Source organism: Rattus rattus, chromosome 4, assembly GCF_011064425.1.
Source record: "Rattus rattus isolate New Zealand chromosome 4, Rrattus_CSIRO_v1, whole genome shotgun sequence".
NCBI classification, from domain to species: Eukaryota; Metazoa; Chordata; class Mammalia; order Rodentia; family Muridae; genus Rattus; species Rattus rattus.
Genome location: NC_046157.1, coordinates 110,406,056 through 110,426,154, shown reverse-complemented (window position 1 = coordinate 110,426,154; position 20,099 = coordinate 110,406,056). Strand labels below are relative to the sequence as shown.

Below are 20,099 nucleotides of genomic sequence, written 5' to 3'. Positions count from 1 at the left end.
GAAAAAGGAATAAAGGAGGAAGCCTGACACGATCTAACTAATAAGGTCTCAGGCCAATGTGTACCTCTAAGGGTGTCAAAAGCTTCACCAACTCCCTTTCAAGTCTGTCATCCTGATACGTCACGGGCGGTCTGGAAGGACGCAGGGCTTGCTCCCTCATCGTCTCCAGTTCGGATAGCCTCGTGAGTGGGTTTTTATCATCGAAAGTTATCTGTACTTCAGTGCTTGTCTGAGAAAAATACTCGGAGTAGCATGGCTGGCTGCTTTCCTTGTCCAGCGGAGCCCCTGGCTGTCGGAACTGAACCTCCTTTGGAAGGGGTTCAGGGGCCCTGTGCTGACATTTTCCTTCTGCCTGGTGTGGTTCCTGAGTCCATCTGGACAGCGGAAGTCTGGCCGTTAGGTTAAGGTGCCCAGAGTTCCCGGCGGAGATCTCTGCAGGGTGGCGGCACTCTCTCCCTGCCGTATCAAAAGCCGACGTGAAGCTGTGGTCCTGGGTCGGGCTCTTCTTTTGAATTTCGCACTGGAGCAGAAGTAAGTGGTGTTCCTGCTCCTTTATCTGCTGGTCCATTTTTTGCTTGAGGTTTTCAACCTCCCGTCTCTGGGCCAACAACTCCTCCTCTAGCTTCCGGCACTTCTGATAGTGATTCGCTTCTCCGTGCTGGCCTTGCTGCATCTTCTCGCGGTAGCACTGGAGCTGCCGCTCGAGCTCTCGGATGCTCGTCTCGCACAGTTTCGCGTTCTCCTGCGCGCGGCAGTTTTCTCTCTGGAGAGACACGAAGTCGTGCTTGATGCCCGAGATGTCGTTTTCCGTGATGACCTTGGACTCCATTAACTTCTCCATCTTCTTCCGGAACTCGTCGGCCGAGCGCTTGAACTTATCGGACTCTTCCTGCAGCAGGACCATCTTCCTGCGGGTCACCTGCTCCTCGATGGTCTTCAAGTGCAGTTCGTCCTGCACCCTCTTCAGCCTGTCGTTTAGCTCCTGCACCTGAGCTCGCTGACGCTGGGCCCTCTGCTCTTCCCGCCGCTTCTCCTCTTTGGACGCGTTCAGCTCGGCGCTCAGGCTCCTCACCTCCTTCTCCGTGTTCTGGATGATAATGTTCTGCTGCTCGCACTTCTGCTTGAACTCGCTCACCAGGTTTTGGCTTTGGGCGAGGTCGTCCTCCAGGCTCTTGATCTTCCGGTGGAAATCCTGTTCCGTCTTGGTCTGCTTGTGCAAGTGCTCGTTGGTGTGGCGGAGCTGGTCCTTGAAACCGTCCGCCTGGATGCGCAGCGCTTCGCACCTCTGCTGGATGGCCTGCTTCTCTCGGACCACGGTCTCGGACTCGGCCTGAATCCGCTGCATCGCTCGTTTGGTTTCCTGGTTCTGCCGCGTGAGCTCGTCCACCCTTTGCTTGAGCATCTCCGCGCACTCGTTGCTCTTCTCCAGCTCCTCGTTCAGCTTCCGGATTTTGTCATCGTTTTCTTTCTCCGCTTTAATATTCTGAAGCAACTGGGCGTGGCTCCTCTCAAACTCCTCTTTCAGGTGATCCGATTTCCTCCGGCAGAGCTGCCTCCTTTCACCTGAGGGCTCCTTCTCATCCCGCGGAGCGCCGACCTGCGAGTTTAAATGCTGGATGTTCCTCTCGGCCAGCGCGTGCGCCCTGGTGACTCTGTCCACTTCCCTCTGGAGCTTTCCCTTCTCTTGGTGGAGAGACTCTAGCTCCAGCTGATAGCTGTGCTTTATCCTCTTGAGATCGTTCGCTTCCTGCCTCACCTCTTCGGCCTTGTCCGTCGTCTGGTTGAGCTGCCTGCCGAGGTCTCTGAGCTGCTGGGAGTAGCGTTCCTGGGCCTGATCCTTCCTTTCCAGGTCCTCCTTGAGGCACCTGAGTGTGCTGTTGGTCTCGTTCAGTTTGTCTTTCAGCAACCGAGCCTTTTCCTCGGATGACGCCTTTTCGAGCTGGACCGCGCTGAGTTCCTGCTTCAGCTCTCTCATCTCCTTCTCTGCCTTTCTGTTGGCCACGGTCAGCTCGTCCACCTGCTGCTTCAGCTGCTCCTCCTTCTGTCTGTCCAGCTCCTTCAGGGCGCCTGCCTGCGCCGCCGCAGCGCTCTCTCTACACGAAAACTGAATTTCGGTTATCTTTCTCCTTGCCTCCAACTCGATCTTTTGCTTTTCCTTCAGCTGCTTCTCGGCCGCCTGCTTCTGAAAGGCCAGGTCCCGTTCCATCTGCCTCACCAGCCGCAGCAGCTCCTCCTCGCGCTCGCGCTTCCGCTGGAGTTCCTCGGCCAGGGCCAGCTTCTGCTGGTTCAGATCACTGAGGCTCGAGTCCTTCCTGCGCAGATGCTCTTCCAGCGTTTGCCGGGTGAAGGTGTTCTCCTGCAGCTGGCTCCGGAAGCTGCGGACGTTCTCCTCCACCGCGGCCCTCCGAGCCTCGGCCTCTGCCGTGAGCTGCCTCACCCTCTCCAGCTCCCGCTCGGCGGCTTCCTTCTCCCTCGCGATGGTCTCCAGCTCTCGGCGGTACTGCTTGGCCTCGCTCTCCGCCCTCAGCTTCTGCAGGGCGATGTCCTCCACGTTCCTCTGCTGCTTCCTCAGTTCGTTTTCGGCGGCCTCCTTAACTTTGGGAAGCTCTTCCTCCACCCGAGATTTCTGTTTCTTTAGCTCAGCCACCATTGTCTCCAGTTCACTGATCTTTCCTGTAAGCTTGCTATTCTCAACCATGGTCGCTTTCTGACGCTGCAGCAGATCTGAATACGCCCCGTGTTCAGAATTCTCTTTAGACCTTTTCATCTATAAGAAACATTTAGAGGGTCAAAGGCGTTCCGTTGAAATAGAATCCTGCAGCCTCGGGAGCAGTACTTACGAGACCAAGGGCGCTCAGATGCAGAACAAGCAATCGCCACCAGCACCAGGACCTTCAGAGCAGAAGCCTCAGAAAGCCAGAAGCGAGGAGACAGAAATCCTGCAAGAATGTTTGTTTCCCAAAGAATGCGTTCTGCCCCTCAGAAGAAAATTAGCAGGCTTGGGGTTTTGAAGCCAGAAAGGCCTCTTTAGACATGAGTGGGGCCCCAAACTTTTACAGATATAAAGAAAAATGAAGCTTTTCTCATGATACCCACCCTAGTCTCACATGCAACATAATACTGTCAGTTGAGAACAACGCCACCATACAGGAACCGAAGAACGCAAGATTTCGTTTTTCAATAGCGGAGTCCAGTGGAAATTAAACATGATACGCACAGTTCCATGTTTATGATTAAAGAAAGAGAACGTCGGAACAGAGAGCCAGAGTCGGAAATGATGCTTTAAAACACAGGAAAGGAGAATTACGCAAAACATTGACATTTCTAAGTCAATGTTTATGAACGCAAATGTGACAGTTACAATGAATGTCATTGCTAATGCAAAGGCAGCGTCTGTCCCTGACGGCTTTGGAGAGATGAGCTCCAAGCACTCATAGGTCGTTGTTGTTGGCATGGATTGCCTAGAGCCATTTTGTCAAGTCCCTTTATATACCCCACAAATACAAAGATATTTGTGAAATAGGAAGCATTTAAAAATATATACAATAAGGATTCAAACCCATTGTACCAAATAAATATCAGAAAACCTTCCAGCAGCTGGGAGGACTGGGAAACTAAGTATCAATTGAAACCCTGCATGTTTAGACTTGTTTATAAATAAATTCTAGTTTTCTTCCTTAACAGCTCCAGACAGGATCAGTTTGAAAAAAAAACTGCAGAGAAAAAACAGCTGAAATAGAAATATGGAAATCGTTTTATAGGTAAGCTTTGTTTTCACTGAGATATATGTGGATTTCACGAATTTAACTGGTAAGGAATCTTTCTCTTCCCCCACTTTCTTGATCTCTGATAATTTGAAGCTTCAACGCTCAGCTTCCTTCATTAACCTCCCCACGGTTGTTAATACGACTCCACGGAGATACAAGTCTCATCAGCATATTGAAAACATGAAGTCGTCTCAGGGCACAGACACGCACACCTGTGGTCCCAGTGCTCAGGTTGAAACAGGAGGGTTTCGAGTTCTGGCCCATCGTTCTGGGTTAACCAGAGAGCCACTGTCTCAAACACAGAAACACAAAATTTAATTTCTTACAATTCTTTCTGAGAACCAGCCCCTCGTCACATCTCACTCTGAAACATAGCTTAGCTGTTACCAAGCTGTTTTCCCCTGGTCAGAATCTGCTTACCTTAGCAAAAAAAATAAAATCTATTGCTGAGTCTTCAATACCTTAACTAGAGTAATCTTGTTGGTTTAATAATTGTACGTTATCTAATTGGCTAGAATTATTTCACAAATGCTTAAAATTACTTCCAATAACTTAGGTCAGTTACTGACTTTCCATCTTCCCATCAGATTTACTCATGAAGATCAGTTCCTCGGAAGGTCTCTCTCAGCTCTATGCAGAGAGATCAATAACTTTGAGAGTTGGGTGTTTATATCAACTACAGAACTTCTCCACCATATCAAATACGCATCCGAGCATATATATGGAAATGTTCTATATTTCTCTAACACTTCTGAAATCTTCATGTATCTCTGCTTGTATGTTGTTTATGAAAAATTGTTCTCTCAGGGCAGTTTATCCTGTAGAACTTCAAGAGTGTTTCAGAAGTACTATTCTTTGGGGGGTCTAAAGCTCGCGTTAGTTACATAATCTTTTCTTCCTTTTTTCTTTTTTTTCTTTTCTTTTTTTTGAGACCGGGTTTCTTCTTGCAGCCTTGGCTGTCCTGGAACTGGCTCTGTAGACTACGCTGGCCTTGAAGGCGAAGAGATCTGCCTACCTCAGCCGCCTGAGTGCTGGAATTAAAGGCATGCACTACCACCACCCCTACTGAGTTACGTATTTTTAAGGATAGTCCATTACTATGACCCTTACACAGAAGGGTGTTAATGTTTATTTTAAATCATAGTCTGTGTATCTTCAAAAACCTATATTGTTTTTATTTTCAATCCATTATCAATTGCTAGTGCTTTGGTAACGATAAGTATTTAAATCTTTGAAAATATCTTTGGTTCTGTCCATTTCTATCTTCTAGGAACTGAGCCGAGGAACAGTTAAATATACACGGTGAGAACACAAAAGGACTTAACTGATTTCATATCTAACAACCGCGAATAAGATTTAAAAGACGCATACACCATTTAAAAGTGGGACAGCATCTCTCAAAATGTAGTGAGAGTGAGAAAATTCTATCACAGGCAAGAAGTGCGTTTCACTTACTAAGAGAGCTATGAGCGCCACACTTGTGCACAAATATCGACCACTAAGTTTGCCTTTTTAATACAGTGGTTTAGAACTGAAATCTCTGAAAATGTGTGTTGACTTAAGGTGCATAACACAGATGTGTCTGCATGGAGCCTCTCTACAGACTTCACATGAGCAGCGCCTGTGCTTGATAGAAACCGTTCCTCAGCTGTGAAGAAGCGGAACCAACTTCTGCCCAAATCTTCCGCTGACACAGGACTATTTACGACCCTGAGTCTATCACATTGGTTCTGAAGTAGCTGCTTTTGAAGCTTGGGGACCAAACCCACGCTAACAGCACGCAGAGTCAATACTCTAGCCCACCCGAAGTAAAACTTTAAACATGCTTTTCTGTCTTGGAGAATCTAAAAAACAAACAAATGAATGCCCAAGTACTTTTCCAGGGTAAGCTTCCAATGAATGACTTGCACGTTAGCAAGCAGCCATGTAAATTCATCGGGAAGCTTACAAAGCACTACCGTTTCGGCTCAAACCTCGTTCCCGTTCACACGGATGTAACATGTTAACGGTTACCTCCTCCTCCTCCAGCCTTTTCAAGGAATCACCAGCGAATTTAATGTACTGCGTCATAAGAGTGACCAGGGCAGTGTACCTCGTCCGTAGGTCCATGAACTGCAAGGAAGACGTGAGGAGAGCATTATCTCTGCGACCAGCAAGATGCGTGAATGCCGACTGATGCCCATGCTACTGACTAGGCCTTGGGGACTAAGGCATACGCTTATCCAAAGTGGGTCTCACTGGCTGCCGCCTTTGTACACCACACCAACTCATAACTTCCTTCTGGGTTTAATCACGAAAGGCATTCTTTTCTGTGTTAATAAACGATGTTGACTTTAAAAGAGTTTTTAAAGAGACTTAATAAGATGTTGTGCCGTGGCATTTTACGTCAGGGGTGATTTAAAAGAAATACTAAAGCGATATACTAAAATGCCATTAGATCATTTATAAATAATTAAAATGGCTGGTTTTATTTTAGGTACGTTTTACCAGGATAAAAGTCAAAGTGTTTTTAAAACATCGTTTCTTTCTCTCTCTCTCCCCTGCCCATCCTCTACCCTTCTGCATTCGTCACCTCTTGAATAATGAGGTCCGCCGAGCTCTGTATCCGCCGACGCTTCATTGGTGACTTCTGCTGGGAATCCACCATGGCCCTGTAGGTCATTGTTTGCAATTCATAGTCCTGCACGAAAGAGCCAACGTGATACAGTTAATCCAAGCAAAGCCTGAAGGCTTCAATTCACAGGGACTGACCACAGGGCATGGGTAACTAGTTCACTGAAATAATCTTAAATAAAAAAGCTAAATGGTGAGTACTACATTTTGTCGTTGTTGCTTTTAGAGACAAGGTTCCTCTGCGTCGTCGCCTTGCCTGCCCTGAACTCACTCTGTAGACCAGGCTGGCCCTGAACTCAGAGATTCACCTGCCTCTGCCTCCCAAGTGCTGAGACAAACAGCGTGCACCGAAAACTAAATTTTTAAAGAATCTATTAGAGATACCTGTGAGGCTGTGACATGAACAGAGACAAGTGTGGAGGTCAGCAAAGGTCCCGATTGTATTTAGGGCCCTCAAAAACATTCACTGCAGAATATTCTCAGTTCAGGATGCTCCATTTAGTCCATAGAGCCATGGAGCTGGGAGCCTAAGATACTGTCAGTGTTACCTTACAAAACTATGACAGGGTCTCTTCAGTAGAAGCTAAATCTTCTCTAAATTTTAAATTAAACAGAAAGGGAAAGCATATACGAAACAAGTTTCAGACCTAGGTGTTGGGGGGCGTGTGTACATTTTCAATGCATCCACAGAGACAGAGAAAAATGAACCGGTCACGGGCCGTCACCTGACTCATTTCATAAGCAATTACTAGGTGTGTATACAAAAGACTAAATGAGGATTTTTCTCTTTTTTAAGCAGAACTTCAAACTGCTTTGAAAATATTGCTATAGCATTATATACCTTTTTGCCTCAACTACGTGACTGTCCTCACCTTGACGGCAGCCGAGTACTGCTCCGAGTATTTCTGACACTCGTCCATTTTGCTCTGCTTCACCTCTATCTCAGACACCAGCATCTGCGAACACAGTTTAGAGAGAAAGAGTCCGGAGCTCTACAAAGTTCCACCTCATACTCAGTGATGAAGAAACATCCAGGCCCCTCAGGGCTTTACCTCTTAATGCGTCATACCTCACCTGTGCCTTGACTCACAGATAAATAAGAAACTTCCAGGATAAGATTAATAAGCAATCTGCCCTTGGGAGGCTTTCGAAGCGGAAATGAGAACTACACAGGGCAGACTCGGCGCCTTTCATTACACCCACTTCAGATGAAAACAGCTAGACATCACTGGCTGCTAACGATAAAACCTTAAATCGTCCAACTTCCCAGCAACTGTGACCAGCTGGGATTCTATTACCTCTGGCCCCGTTTATTAATTTTCCAAGTATAAAACCATGCTGCCAGTATATGATCAAGAAAAAAATTAGACCCAGCCTGTGAAACCTGGAAGATGGAGTCCATGGAAACTACCCCAACACTTTCTTCATTATCTACGCTTTCACCAATGACTTCCGGGAAACACAAGTAAGTGCAGGCGCGTTTAAAGGTATGGAATCCTCATATACATTCTCATTCTTCCTCACAGAGATGTGAGTAATTGCCCTTTCTTCCAACACAGGAGAGAAAGGTGAGGCTTGAGACCAACCAAATTCAGACGGAATCTCAGTTCAAATACCTTCTGTTGGTTCAGCTGTACGGCCAGAGCTTTGCTGTTTTCTGGCTGATTTTCCTGAATTTTTCTCTGGGTCGTTTCGATTTGCTGGATCCAGTCATCTAGAGGGTGGTAGGAGTCCCTGTAGTGCTTCAGGGACTTCCCAATCCCTTCTAAGTCCCGCAGCCTGCAAGAGCGGCAGTGGAAGAGTCAGGTCCCAGCCGGAGGGGCGAAGGGACAGGGGAGAGAAAGACAAATTAAGACCCAAGAGCCACTAAGCACAACGGGGCAGACACCTGGCAAAAGCCTGAAACACAATTCCTGCAGCATCTGCCCCACACAGCGTCTGGGTGAAGACAGCGTTTGCTCCGGGAGCTCCGAAGTTTGTTGGTGCTGTTTTACTGTGACACCAAGACTAAAGCTGAAAAAGCAGGGAAATTGACCGCCATTATAATCAATCCACAGATCCTGAGTAGAGGAGGCCTGCCTCGGATCATAGTTCACCTTTGAAAGATAGTTCAACGTGGTCTCAAGAGAGTATCTTCGAGGAACTGAAACCAAATGCCCACTTCTACGATTTTAAATCAACACATTAAAAACAAATTTGTCATGCATTTTGCAAAGGAAAATACATATAAATAGAACTTCATTTCTTGAGTGGAACTATACCATAAAAAAAAAAAACCCATTTATTTTAATATAAGCATAAGAATGAGTGAGAAAGGCCACTATTTAAGATGAAGCCTAAATCAGTTCCATTTTCTTTTGTGCTTTTAATTCTCACTGAACAAACGATTCCATTTGTCTTACAATGTCAATGAAAACGAGAAGCAGGCCACTTCGATTTCTTAATTTCTCCTTAGGTCAACAGAGATTGTACGTAGAGCCCAAGAAACAAGCTTGTGATTTATTTCGTAAACTCATGGTTATCTGAACACTGTAAGTTGGTAATAACTTTTAGACAGGCATATTATTATCTTTTCAAAAGACAGACTATACACATGCCATGACAAATCAGAATTTCTAACTATGCACAGTTGAAAAGGTCATTTTTCTGGAGGCAGAGACAGCTCAGCAGTTAGGAGCATTGGTGGCTCTCCCAGAGGACTTAGGTTTGGTTCTCTGCATCCACACCATGGAGGCTCATTACTGGCTGTAACTCCAGTTCCAGGGGATCCAATGCCCTCTCCCTGTCTCGTCAGGTACCAGGTATGCATGTGCAGGCAAACCACCCATACACATAAAATAAAACAAATCTTAAAAAGAAAAGACAGGGCTGGAGAGATGGCTCAGTGGTTAAGAGCACTGATTGCTCTTCCCAAGGTCCTGAGTTCAATTCCCAGCAACCACATGGTGGCTCACAACCATCTGTAATGGGATCCGATGCCCTCTTCTGGTGGGTCTGGAGATAGCTACAGTGTACTTACATATAATAAATAGATCTTTAAAAAAGGAGGAAAAAAAAAGAAAAGATAATGTTTCTTTCAAGTTACATGCTTTGCGAAAGAGAATCCGTAAGGAAGAAATGGAGTCAGGGGACAATCCTGCAGCTAGCACATTGGCTATGGCATGCCACTTGATGCCTGGTGAGTTTAATTAGAGTCTACCCTCTGTACCCAAAGGGACTCCCACCTACATGTGCACTGAACAGAAAGGAGACCCACCTGTTGTCGATCTGGACATGAACACTCTGCCACCTTTCCACGAGCTGGTCTGCCTTTTCTTTGTGCCAGTCAAAGTCAAGGTCCCGTTCTTTGTGTGTCTTGAACATCTCGTCACTGATGGCTTTCGCTTTCTGCAACTCGTCCTCCAACGCGTGGAACACTTCTCTCTTCTCATCCACTTCTGATCGCCATTGCTAAAATACATGAATCAATGGGCATCATGAAATAATGTATCAACAGGTCATAGAGGAGCTCATTATTTACCGAAGGTTACAATCTGCTCATCATGGCGTGACATATATTTAAATGCTTAGTCCCCAGCTGGTGGGACTGTTTGAGAAGGATTTGAGGGTGTGGCTTTGTTGAAGCAGATGTGTCACTGGGGTTGGGCTTTGAGGTTTCAAAAGCCCATGCCAGGTCTGGTTGTTCTCTGTCTCTGTCATGGGCTTGTGTGGATCAAATGTAGGCTCTCAGCTATGGCTCCAGGGCCACACCTGCTTCCCTGTCTGCTGCCATATTCCTCACCATGATGACCCTGGACTCACCCTCTGAAACTGTAAGCAAGTCCCCAACTAAAGGCTTTCTTTTACAAATTACCTTGGTCATGATGTCTCCTCACGGCAATAGATCAATCACTGACACTAAAATGATTGCGTGTAGTTATTTATGGGAAGTTGTAGAATTAGAAGCGTGGAATGGAGGTAGCACACGCAGAAAGACGCTCTACATCAGGGTCCTGGTGCCAGATGCTTGGCACTGTGCTAGAGAACGACTGGAAGCGGGACCTTGGAGCCAGAGCTAGAAGTGACACTCTTACCTTTAATGTACTCATTAAATTCTCAATGTTATTCTTGTCGGCTATGACTGCTTCTTCTTCACACAGCTTGGTTTCGTAGAGTTTGACAAGGGCTTCTGCAGCTTGGGTGTTTTTTAAAACCAAATTAACAGTCTTCAACCTTGAACGAGAAACAAACACTAGTCCACGCTGTTTAGTGTCTTTTCTCCCCCCACACTGTAGTCCCAGAGTGTCATTAAAACTCATGACATGGGCACACTGACTGGCCTCCTGTCCATCTAGCAGTCAGTTGATTCTTTTCCTAATAGACATCACCCCATGTTTCACCCCCCAGGTGGTATTTACGCAGATTCCAACAGGAGACACTTCCTCACTGACGTCCGTCACCCATGTCCCACCCCAGGTGCATTTATACAGATCCCAATAGGTTCCTAGGTTGTAATAGGTTACGCCAAGCATAGCAGAAACCCCCAAAACTACAAAAGGGAGCCTACAGAACATAAATGTCTAAGGCAATCCCCCCTCAACATGGAGAAATATCAATCTTGTTTCTAAGATACACGGCCTGCCCACAGAACCACCGAGCGAGAGGTGGGGGTGAGGACTGCTGCTGACATACTTCTCTATGTAAGTGGCAGACATGGAGTAGATCTGACTCATGCTCTGGAGGACCACGCTGAGCTCTGATCGCAGGGCGGGGACGGATGGGGAGTCTGCCGCTTGGCTGAAAAACTCTTCACACTTATTTGTGATCGCCCCCAAGTCGTCTTTAAGCCGTTCCAGCTCTTTCTTCAGTTTCTAGTACAGGAAACACATGGGGGTTATCTGCTGTCACCCCAACGGTCATGGTTCTTACAGCTGCTTACAAAGCATGTTTTACATTTCATTACCGACATAAGCATCCGTATAACCCCTTTCTTTACCAAATAAACAAGCATGCCAGTCTGGCTTTATCATCAGTAATGCCTTTTTCTGTTTATTCCTTTGACCCCCCCCCATCTCTAGCTTTGTAAACAGCAGGTGTGTAATGTCTCTCTGCGTGAAGCCCACCAGGAGGCTTCAGTGTTTACTAACTCAGAGGCGGACCTCAATCCACGGGATCTTGGTTTTACGTCCAGTAAGAAATGCACAACTGGGCCTTGGTAAGGAGCTGAAGTCACAGTTGAACACGCGGGAGATCAGAAGGAGACATTCATGGTCACTAGGAGGAAATGGCCCTGGCTTTTTTGCTGGCACGTGTGTGGCTCTCACCTCCTGCTCCGTGATTCTCAACATGCTTTCGTGTAGGTCATCTCTTTCCAGAGGCGTCCGGATCTGCCGAATCAACCGGTCTTCACAGCTCTCCAGGCGAAGCCGGACGTTGCGCACTTCTGAGACGTACAGATTGTACACAGACTCCTCTTGCTCCTCTGTGGAAGGACAGAGCATGCTCGGTGAGTAACTCCCCCTCCCCAAAAAGCTCAGTGCAAGACTCACAGCAAAAGCCAGCGCTTTGCTCTTACTGAGGGGAAACAGTGGTCCCATTAGCACAAATCCTAAAACCCAAGTCTCAGAACGTGGACTTTAAAACTTAACAAGCACTGAGAAAATTTCCCTAAGGCCATGTAAAATACTGAAATATTACTGAAATACCCAAAGGAAGCAATGTATTATCCTGTTTCATATTCACAAAAATGTGAGTCGTATGTCATCAATTAACCATTAAATTAAACCAAAATCTAAAAGTAAAAAGCAGGTAAAAAATGTGTTAATGTTTTGAGATTTTAAAGACACAAAATATTACTAATAAAATCATTTCTTTCTAACTAGTATGACGAGTTAAGACTAAGACTTACATTAAGGAAAACTTAATAAAACACTTTGCTTTAATTCCTGTGTAAAACTTAACACGGGGAAATAATGAAATCGTTCATGAGCCTTAAGCATCTTCCTTCTGAGTGTCACTTTGTAAAGTACAGCAAACCTGCTTCACACAGAGGAGGTGAGAATCTGTCGTCCGTCCCGCGGCTTGGCGGGCATTTTTAGTTACTTCAGTTTTATTAATGATTCTGAGCACCTTCCTAGCTCAGAAGTTCTGGTTGCTATGGGTGGTTCTGGGATTGAACTCAGGGCTTCAAGCATGAAGTTATGTGCTCCTGAGTTCCGTCCCCTGCACGCACGCATTTCATGCTGCTCCGTAGTCTCGCATACGCGTCACGGTGGACTGACGTAATGTACCCTGGACTGATGAGAGTACAGGAGAGTCTAGATGGAACCCCCACAGGGGAGAGAGAGCCAGCAACCCCACACTTACCTCTTTCTGCAGACTTGAGAAGCTCTTGATAATACTTCCTACACACATTCACTTCCTTTTCTAGTTGAGTTATATCCGAGCCTGAAAATATTTGGGATTCCTGGCTATCCTCCAGAAAATCTTCCAAGCGGGACTGGAGATTACTGAGAACCTGCTGGTGTTCGCCAGGCAACATTGTCTTTATCTAAAGAACAGAGATCCTTGGATTAATGACGTAGCGGCAGGAGCTACATCCGAGTGGGGCGGATCGTCAAGGATGTCACGGTACACTCTAGCTTGGTCACGGTTAGGGCAGACGTTCAAAATGAATATTCTTTTCGCTTACTTCGGGTTTGTACCCTATAGCAGGGGAGTGGAACCAACCAAGTTTCCTTCAATAGGTGAGCGGACAGCGGCGTTTGGTACGTATGTAGATCGGAGTAAGAAAACCGTAGAAAGTCAGAAGGACTTAGAATGTCTAATATCAAGGGAGGTCACCCAATCTCAGAAAGATAAGGCGTCAGTTCTCCCTCGTGTATGGAGCCTAGCCTGTAGTATACACGTGAGTAAGAAAGCAAATGTTTGTGTGTATATGGCAAGCCTTATAGAAGAGAGAACAGGAGAGAAAGGGTGGGCATAAGCATGGGTAAGGAACGATAAAAAGCAGGCGAAGGGCACGGAGGTCACGAAAGAAGATGGAAAGCTGATTTTTGGGTTTTAACTCTGACATGGATTTCCAGGCTTCGCTGATGGGTAAGTAAATTAAAATCCATGCTGGATGGGTGAAGGTGCAAAATCAAACGTGAAGCTTCACGGCTTCAGAGTGGCCATCCCCACCCTCAGAAGGTCCCCGAGGTGCACAGACTTCCGGTCTGTTAGTCTAGGGCATGATATCGTTTGTTTGCAAGCTCTTTGCCATAACGTTTTAATTAAAAGAAGACAAGTAAGAAAAGAACCACGGATACAATTTCAGTAAGTGAAATTAAAATGGACCCTCTGTCTGTCCAAACACCTCGTCCTAGTCTCTCTCCTCCAGTAAGCACTGAGCGAGGTGCGATCTCAAGACTCCCCTCCCCTGTACAGCGAGCCTCATCTACTACGTCAGGCCCTACCGAGCACTGGCTGAGTGACAGAGTGGACGTACAGGGCTCCCTCCTAGGCCAGAGGAAGTGTAAGCTTCACCCTGTATATGACAAGGCGTTTGGGGACACATTAGGTCGACGTACACATCCTCACTCACCGAAGCCACGTTACTAGCCCGGATTCTGTCGATTTCATTGACGAGATAATGCCAGGACACTATACTCTTCATGTTTATGTGAGACTCATGCCAAAGAGTGAGGACACTCTGATACTGTTGCTCGATTCTGAAATACATACAGCAGAGCGCAGATTTTAGGCCTCTTTACCACAGCAGTCGATGCTACAATGTTTATTTCTGCGCCCTCTATGTAGTACCTCCACTACCTTCCAGCCCTGCAGGACCCTGACACAGTATGGGTGGCTTCTTTAACCTTCAGAAAGGCCCCAAACCATACGAACCTGTTGGCAAAGTCAACCGCTTCTTTGTTTGGTGGGGGGACAGTAAAGCACACAGACGGGACCATGGCCTCGTTCCCGGTGGGACTGATGACCTTCCACTTGGCGCGGTGAGAGTTATTTGCCAAGACGCATTCGTCGTCTTTATAAATGGTTATCTGGTTTTAAATGAAAGAGGGGAAAGCTGAGGTCGGTCACCATTAATTCGTCTTCTTCTGCACTCCGTCTGGGAAATTATTACTTTTTTTTTTTTTTTTTAGAGACAGAGAAATGCCTTCTGACTGGGAAGCGCTATGATGTCGTTTAATCCGGCCTGCTTTGATAATTACAAGTACCTCAATCTGTCTGTAGTCACAGATAGCTTTGATCGGGATGGACGTTTTGAGTGGGTTGTCAGGATTCCGTGGCTTCAGCTGCACGACCGTCTTTGCTCGCCCCATCAGCCCGGCCACCACGCTTCGGTACTGCAGGAGCTCCTCCTTTTCCTCCTTGTCAGGAAACACAGCGGGATTTTAAAAGGAATGATTGGAACTCTCCATCCCATAGGGACTCACACAAATAAAACATCATCAAGGCAGAATGCCCTGAGTACTGGGGACTCCTTCCACATCTCATGCCCCTTCCGAATCCCTCCTCCTTCACTTTGTTATTTTGTTTCCTCTTTGTGTTATTATTACTATGTAACTTTCTACTGCCCACACGCAGACCTGCTAAAGCAGTTTAAACAACATCATTTAAACAACGACGCAAACTGAGGTCTCAATCGGATGAGACAGTTGCGCATCTGAAGTACAACTTTGTACGTAACATGTAAACATACAACAACACACTAGTCTACCCTGCTGTGTGTCTGACAAGACCCACAGGCTCTGCATCAGTACCATGGACTCCTGGACGAGGTCTTCCAGTTTGTGAATGCTGCTGGATCGGTCACAGACGTACTTGCGCTGAATGGCGTCTTTCAGATTCCTTAGGTAATCGGTGGCTTCTTTGGCATCATTGAAAAACTGAGGAGAGAGAAAACTTGGCAGCTGAAGTACACTACACTAAATGCCAGGAAAGCCCAGAGGTGTTAAATCTGGTGTCCAGGCCCTCTGTGGCCCCTGACAAGCCAGGGCAGAATCAAAGGACAAAGCAACAGTAGCAACATCCTTTTTGAAACAGAAACAAACCTTTGAACTCGGATGGCTACAGATGAATACTGATTATACGGAGTGTCCATGTATAGCACCCATTATGTTTTGGCTCTATATTATTTTGATCAAAAGCCTGTTTTCCTTCGGGGTTCAATCAATCTTTTAAGGGGTGGAACTTCAAACAATATATTAAAATTTCTCAAGAAAAACACCAAAGTCTTTATTTGGTTGGCTATCATAAATATTTTTCATTAATGTCGGACACATTTTTAGAATGATTTTTTTACAATATTTGTGTGTGTGTGTGTGTGTGTGTGTGTGTGTGTGTGTGTGTAAATCAGAGGTGAACAACCAGATGTGTCTTCAATTCTCTCATCTCTATTTTTTTTGAAATAGGGTCTCTCACTGAACCTAGTAATAGTGAACAATTACTAATTATTAAACAATAATTTTTATTATATTTAATTTATATTATATTATATTATATTTGCATTATAATACATACCACAGTATCATATTATAATATATTGATTATATTAATATACTTATTATAAATAATATTTAATGATTATAAATAATAATGATTAATAAATTTCTCCTTATTTGGCTAGGCTGGCTGGCCAGCAAGCCTCAGGGATCCTCTGGCCTACACAGCACTAGGCGTCTCATTTTTATCTTTTCATAAGTGTAGTTTCTGGGGACTGGACTCAGTGCAAGCAATTTGCCCACTAAGCCATCTTCCACCCACAGGATTTCTTCCTTAAAGGCTAGACTTTACCGCGTAGGATTTTGAAGCCAGCACTTACATCCTGAAAAGAAAGTACTGGCTTATTCACACCCCCCCCCATCCCCACTCCATGTGCTCTCATGTGCGTTTCTTTGTGGTGTTTCTCTGCACCTCGGCAAGCCCACCAAATGGCAGTGCTGTCAGTTTAAGCGGCCATTCTACTCACGCACCTCAAAATAGGCAGTGTTCTCCTGAATGTGCTGCTCCACACACTGGCACAGCTGTAGGATCCAGCTCCACTGTGTCTGCATGGCTGCTTTGTACGCCTTAGGGAGAAACGACACAGAAAGCTGGGGCAGAGGAAAAGGAACAGAGGCCCTGGTCCGCCTCAAACGTGGGTCATGCATGTGTAAGGTATGTAGCTTGACCCGGCAGGGCAAATACTGATACATTTATAATGTTGCTTTTCTTTCCCTTCCCCTCCCTCTCTCTGACAGGCTGTCTCTTGCCACACAGCCCAAGTGTGTGGTAATCCCCCTGCCTCAGCCTCTCATTACAGACTGGAACCACAGGTGTGAGTCGTCATGCCCGGCTCAATGTTGATGATCTCGAATGACAAAAACACTCTATTATTTGAACTTAAATAAAACTTCAGTGGACTGAACTATGAAAACTGGGGTAGTTCATTTTATCTTATGAGGTCCCCCTTGCTCTGTGGGTCTTAAAGTCTATGTATAGTTTTAAAGTTAGTACAGATGGTTTTTCTCAAATTTCTAAATTTCTTATTTTTTTCTTAAAAATCTGAGGAAAAAATATAGCTATTTTATATGAAAATTTTACATTTGAAATGAATGCAAGCTATTTCCGCTATGTGTAAAATCAACCCTTTTCTTTACTCCTTGGTCACTAACTCTGACACCTGACTTTAAAATCCCCACATATGCCTTTCTCTTTGGCATCCCAATCTCCACTATTCCTGGGTTTTTATATTACTGAGCCATACGGTGTGCATGTTAACACAGGTCTGTTTCTCTCTTCTGAAGATTTGGGGAGGGTAGAAAAAGAAGCATATACTTTCACATCGATGTAACTATTACATTTAATAATGTAATAATAATATTTTAAACATTCATCTGTTTGAATGCTTATTAATTAATGCAGAGTATATCTTTCATAAAGGAAAGCCCACCTAGTTCATCATGAATTATGAAGCCATTTTTTTGTGTGTGCAGAAGGTGCAATTACCCTGCCTCCCAGGAGGGGGCGCTCTGTGTGCACTAAGACTGTGTAAAGCCTGCTCTTCCTTCCTCCTGAAATGACCCACTGCAGGCACGTGTTCCTGAAGATGTGTGCTTAGCAGCCCCCGGGGGTGGTCTAGCAACACATGATACTATTTGCTCCCTCAAACTAAGCTGCATTTCTTCTGCTTGTTACACATTCTGCCACAGAACAGCCTTCCACTCCATCAGATGAATCTACCCACCAGTAGCTTCACGGGGCCTAAAAATAACCTGCTGCCTTTATCCTAAGAGATGGTGGAGAGAAGCATGACTCTCTGAAATTATTTTTGGGCCAGACTGTAGTAAACACTTGGTAGTTCGAATTTTTTTAATTTTAACTAGCGGAAGAGGTTTACGGTTGTGGATGCCTCAGAACTCGGCCCACATCTCGAACTTTCTTACCTCTATGGTCAAGCGGGCTGGGTGGTTTTCCAGAAGCAGCTGCTCTGCGATCTCCTGAACGGCTTTAATACTTTCCTCCTTCTGCTCCAGCTCCCGCATCAGTTCCTAGCGAGGAAGCATCAAGAGGCGCGTCAGAAACGCGGCAAGCACCCCGGTCTGGCGCTGGCACTGGAGCGTGGCCGACTCACCGTGTGGTAGCCTTTTTTCCGGGCGACATTGCTGTTCCTCTCACTCCAGTCATAGGCAACTTCTGACTCCTCCTTTTCATTCAACCAGATAAGTTCGTTAGTTGCCCGGGTTACAAAGTTGTGGAGTGTATCGAGGTGCCGCTCCTGATTTCTGGATGTGTTCTTTTAGAGGAAAGCCGATGTAAGAATCAGATTGCTTGCAAACAGGCATAACGAAAACAAACCAACAAAAAAAGAAAGAAAGAAAGCTTACCAGGAGTTTAGTGTACTGACTCTCTAGTCTGTGCAACTTATCCGTGTAAGAGAGCTTCAGAGGCGCCGTCATCTGGATCTAAAATATAGGAGCGAAGGTGTGGGGCAGGGGGGTTAGTCTTAAGCTCTGACTAATACCAATTACTGTGTTACAGGGTCTTTATGTAAAAAGCAAATACTATCCAAAGACAATAAAATATGAAAAAAAAAACCACAAAATTTACAAACCTCACTAATTTTAGCCTCCTTAAGACTAGATTCAAATTCTTCAATGGCTCGGTGGACATTTTTATGGTTTTCTAAATGGCTTTCAACACTTGGCAGATCTGAGCCCCATTCAGTGCGGTCCAGCTGCACCTTAAATAGTAAAGTAACAGTTTAAAAAGGAGGAGAAGGAAGAGGAAGAGGAAAAGGAAGAAGAAGAAAGAGAGGCAGAGGGAGAAAGAGGGGGAGGGAGAGGAGGAGGAGAAGAAAGAGTAGTACTATGAGTAGTAGTACTAGTACTAGTACTACTAGTAGTAGTAGTAGTTGTTGTTGTTGTTGTTTCAAGAGTAGGACTCGAAAACTGAGGCAAACATTACCTGCATCTCATCAACCCAGTTCAAGAGATCTTGAACAAATTTCATATTGACTTCCTCTTCTGTCAAGTTCTGGTCCAGCAAAGACGACTTTAGAAGGGGCTTTCGGATCTGCATTAGCTTCAGGGTCTGTAATGAATTTGGCTCTACTCCTACACTGAAGTTTGGAGCTACTACTGATGGGAACCCAGGTGTATACGCTGGAGTAACCGACGGCGTCAGGCGGGACGTCATCCCCGACGACAAGCCGGAAGTCACGCTAGAAGACGTCAAGGAAGGGGTTAAACTCTGGGTTAGCCCTGAGTTCAGACTGGGGTGTAAGGTCTGTGCAAATCCTGAGTTCAAGCTTTGAGTGATTCCTGATATCATGAGCTTGGTCTGCTCCGTGGTCAGCATGCGTCCTTTGCTGTACACCGCGGAACATTCATTCCTTAAGGCCAGAATTTCATCACGCAGCTTGGCAACCCTGAGGAGAACACGGAGGCGTGTGAGGTAGGACCGAAAGGCTAGTGTGCAAGCTGCTGGCTTTGGCTGGTGCATCACTCATGCAGCTCTCTGCTGCAAGACCCTAATGGTAGTGTGGGCCCCGGAAGGCACACAGGAGCTCTGCTTCCGACCGTTGCTCTGCAAACCTACTTGCTTGATAAATACCTATTTTGTTTTTAAAAACAACATTGAAAGCATCTTGGTAAAATTTTGCCTCACGTTTTGTTTTTGGTGACTATCACACTGTGGACACTCCACGTTATTAGTCATTATAACTGTCATTTATAAGGGACACAATTACATACCCACAAGGCGATGGTTTCATTATTTGATATCTAGGAGAGTACATTTTCTTATAAACTATGTCTGGCATGAATATAAAGTTTTCTAACTTTATCTGCTTCTTATCTACATAGAGAATAACTACTGGCTTCTAGAAATGTAACTATTGGCTCACAAGTGATTTACGACGTTTACTTTTATATGTACATAGAGACAGAGACTATGGTCCCCCGGGCTCTCTTCCCTCTGCTCCCAGAACCTCAGAGAGGTTTTGGATTTGCTATTTAATTTTCGTGCTTGTTTCCCTCCTGAGGTTCAGTCTGGCTATGTAGATCCTGCAAGCCTTGTATCTATCATTCTTTACCCTAAGCCTTCCGAGAGCCGAGAATCCACGTGGTTGTCACCATGCACAGCCTTATCTACACAGATATCCTTTTCTAATGTTTGGTTATGGCCATTTTCATAGTAAATGGAAAACTGACTGAAGAAGAGAACCTCTCTCACACTTTTGCCTTTTCTAATGCT

General features: G+C 45.5%; 1 protein-coding gene across 7 annotated transcripts in view; it reads right to left on the bottom strand.

Annotated features, from left to right (window-relative positions):
• Positions 1 to 20,099, bottom strand: part of Dst (dystonin) — a 396,852-nt gene that overhangs the window by 132,677 nt on the left and 244,076 nt on the right. For 6 of the 7 annotated variants that reach the window (XM_032900894.1, XM_032900896.1, XM_032900895.1 and 3 more), the window contains 19 exons: positions 18,810 to 19,272; positions 18,457 to 18,585; positions 18,230 to 18,307; positions 17,977 to 18,138; positions 17,789 to 17,893; positions 16,337 to 16,432; positions 15,125 to 15,250; positions 14,579 to 14,731; positions 14,247 to 14,401; positions 13,945 to 14,071; positions 12,726 to 12,909; positions 11,684 to 11,841; positions 11,052 to 11,230; positions 10,454 to 10,592; positions 9,637 to 9,830; positions 7,997 to 8,159; positions 7,253 to 7,336; positions 6,340 to 6,447; positions 5,781 to 5,879 (listed from right to left, as the gene is read on the bottom strand). In XM_032900894.1, coding sequence (XP_032756785.1) covers positions 5,781 to 5,879; positions 6,340 to 6,447; positions 7,253 to 7,336; positions 7,997 to 8,159; positions 9,637 to 9,830; positions 10,454 to 10,592; positions 11,052 to 11,230; positions 11,684 to 11,841; positions 12,726 to 12,909; positions 13,945 to 14,071; positions 14,247 to 14,401; positions 14,579 to 14,731; positions 15,125 to 15,250; positions 16,337 to 16,432; positions 17,789 to 17,893; positions 17,977 to 18,138; positions 18,230 to 18,307; positions 18,457 to 18,585; positions 18,810 to 19,272 — 2,902 coding nt within the window. Of the gene's footprint in view, positions 1 to 64; positions 2,768 to 5,780; positions 5,880 to 6,339; positions 6,448 to 7,252; positions 7,337 to 7,996; positions 8,160 to 9,636; positions 9,831 to 10,453; positions 10,593 to 11,051; positions 11,231 to 11,683; positions 11,842 to 12,725; positions 12,910 to 13,944; positions 14,072 to 14,246; positions 14,402 to 14,578; positions 14,732 to 15,124; positions 15,251 to 16,336; positions 16,433 to 17,788; positions 17,894 to 17,976; positions 18,139 to 18,229; positions 18,308 to 18,456; positions 18,586 to 18,809; positions 19,273 to 20,099 lie in introns of all 7 variants that reach the window. The other variant, XM_032900901.1, reaches the window with a different exon arrangement.